This window comes from Sphaeroforma arctica (assembly GCF_001186125.1).
Source record: "Sphaeroforma arctica JP610 unplaced genomic scaffold supercont1.4212, whole genome shotgun sequence".
NCBI classification, from domain to species: Eukaryota; class Ichthyosporea; order Ichthyophonida; genus Sphaeroforma; species Sphaeroforma arctica.
This window is the reverse complement of record NW_014036346.1, coordinates 1-2,642: the sequence shown is the minus strand read 5'-3', so window position 1 is coordinate 2,642 and position 2,642 is coordinate 1. Positions and strand designations below refer to the sequence as shown.

Sequence of the window (2,642 nt, the reverse complement as noted above, 5' to 3'; positions counted from 1 at the left end):
GTTCATACACACGCACACACGGACACACACACGTATCAAATGACATCATAAGCGTAAGCTAGACCTCCACTCCACTATACAATCAAAATCACACATACGTACGCACACACGGACACATGCACACACACACACACGCACACACATACACACACACACACACACAATACACACGTACCGAATGATATCTCGGGCTTAGGATAAGGATTGGCCACGTCTTCAAGTAGGGAGACAGCCGATGATCTGGCATCCAATTGCCCCACCTCAGTGGCGCTTGGAGCGAACAGCTTGAGCCGTCCAACCGTCTTCACAGAACTCGATCGATGACGTCCTGGGGTGTAGTGTGAGAGAGAAGCATGAAAAACCCAAGATGTATGAGAGGCCAGAAGGTAGTGTGTAGTGTGAGATAGAAGCATGAAAACCCAAGATATATGAGAGGCGACAAGGTAGTGTGTAGTGTGAGATAGATGTCTGAGGGTAGAGAAGGTGGTTAGAGTGGTGTAGAGCGTGTGCTGTACAACTACAGTAATATCACCACACGAGGTATAACATTCATTGGTTTACCACCACCATTCTACACCGTAGAAACCGAGGACACCTATAACAGTACACGTGTACACAGCTACACCCACATAAGCCACCCATATGTACTAGCGTAACAAACGTTCGAGATGTGCGGTACAACTAGATCTCGTTTAGCCGAGTAATAATGGCGACAGCCTTTCCGTCGAGTCTGTCAGAAATAGACTGCAGGGCGCTGCTTTAAAAGAAGAAGAAAAAAAAGAAAGAAGAAAAAAAACAATACTCACCCCTACGATCACAAATAGAGGCAATTATACAACGTCACGTGATAAGCGGTTGGTACACCTTTCCTTATTCGGTCCACAAGTCAATCGCTCACTGGCGTAGCTCGATGGTGTTGTGGCTCTCTCGTGGCAGAAGTTCGGTACAAGATGTACACAGCCACACACTCACGTGGTTCAAGCGCTACACTTGTTATATATGAATACGTATTTGTATCTACCTACATCGGCAATACACACGCATACCCACAAGATACAGGATCTAAATACGTACTGTACATACCTACATTGGCAATACACCCACACACCCACCCAAGATCCACGATCTAAATGCGTACCGGGTACGTATAGCTTCTGAGACTTGGTGTACGAGTCAAACTCGCCATAGCCCAACACAATTGGGTCGTCACCGCCCTCGCGCGGAATGTTCGTCAGCTTGTAGGTAGCTACCTCCAGGGCCACAGACAGCAGAGAAGCCATCTTGGCCCCATTGTCACCCTTGAGACAGGTGAAGTGTGTGCCAGGGTTGTCGTGGTACACGGCCTGACGGGTGGATGGAAGGAGAGATGGGGTGTAGAGAACTCTCAATAATCGTCGGCGGATATATATAAAGACCTATGTATACATACACAGATACACTTACAGACACAGACACACATACACACAATATATTATATATATATGTGTGTGTGTTTGTGTATGTGTGAACAGTTGTAGTGGCAAAATCAACTGCTACCTCCTTTGCCCTTTATGTCTGCTGCACCACACTGGTACGCAAACACAGTGGGTGGATTGGATGGAGGACTGTTGTAGTGCAAGTAGAATCAGAATATATAACTTTGCGTTGTATGTGTCCTTCTCCTATTCCTAAGCCTTGCGAAGCGCATAGTTAGTAAAACATTTAAACCGGTTGTGTAGGTATACTACATGTACGATATGCTGACGACAACAATAGTACGTGTATGTATACCACATGTACGATATGCTAACGACAACAACAGTACGTGTATGTATAACGCATTGTATAGAACGAGAGTGACGAGTGCAGCCGTACCATATATTAAACAGCACCACTTTATATGCGAGTTGAGTGGCAGTGTACACAATCCGTGAGACAAATGTACCTCTACGCGCAATAGGAGAAAAGCAGAAACAACCTAGGAAATAAACAAGACTACACACATACACACTGCAGAGACATCAATTAAAAGGACTATACACATACATATTATAAACTTTCACACTATACACAAACATACCTTACACATACATATTGCAGATGTATATGATCATGAATGTTACACATACACACTGCAGAGGTATCAATTAAAAGGACTATACACATATATACTATAAACTTACATACTAAACACATACATACTGCAGATGTATGAGCATGAATATTCAGTTAGGTATTTGCACATATGCCAATATGTTTTTAAGGTTTAAATACTTCGAGTACACAAGCTCTTCCTATTCGTTAAGGCATCTGTGAACGTAATTTAGCACAAAATCGGAACAAGCACAAACTCAGTACAAGTACAAAAACGTACACATCCACACACGTACACGTACACCTACGTATGCAGGGGCAGGTGAACAACCTCACCTTAGGGCAATGCAAGGACCAGTCCGTCATGTAGTTGTAGTTGTCTTCGTTCTCGATCGCTCGCACCACCATCACCACCCCATTGTAGTTCCGAGGCGTGTAGCTGGATGTGTGCGGAATACAAATGAGAATTGAGCCTAAGAGATTCTCACAGAATGTATTGTTAGTGAACATTCTTCCTATATGCAGCGTTAGTCGAGGCGTAGTAGTAGACCCTATTCCTATATATATAT

General features: G+C 43.9%; 1 protein-coding gene across 1 annotated transcript; it reads right to left on the bottom strand.

Annotated features, from left to right (window-relative positions):
- Positions 1–175: 175 nt before the first annotated feature.
- On the bottom strand, positions 176–2,583 carry SARC_14140 (hypothetical protein; the record flags this gene model as incomplete). The annotated part of the gene is made up of 3 exons (XM_014291725.1): positions 176–328; positions 1,139–1,343; positions 2,410–2,583. Coding segments are annotated over 3 exons (532 nt in total), but the record flags the coding sequence as incomplete, so codon positions are not given.
- Positions 2,584–2,642: the final 59 nt, after the last annotated feature.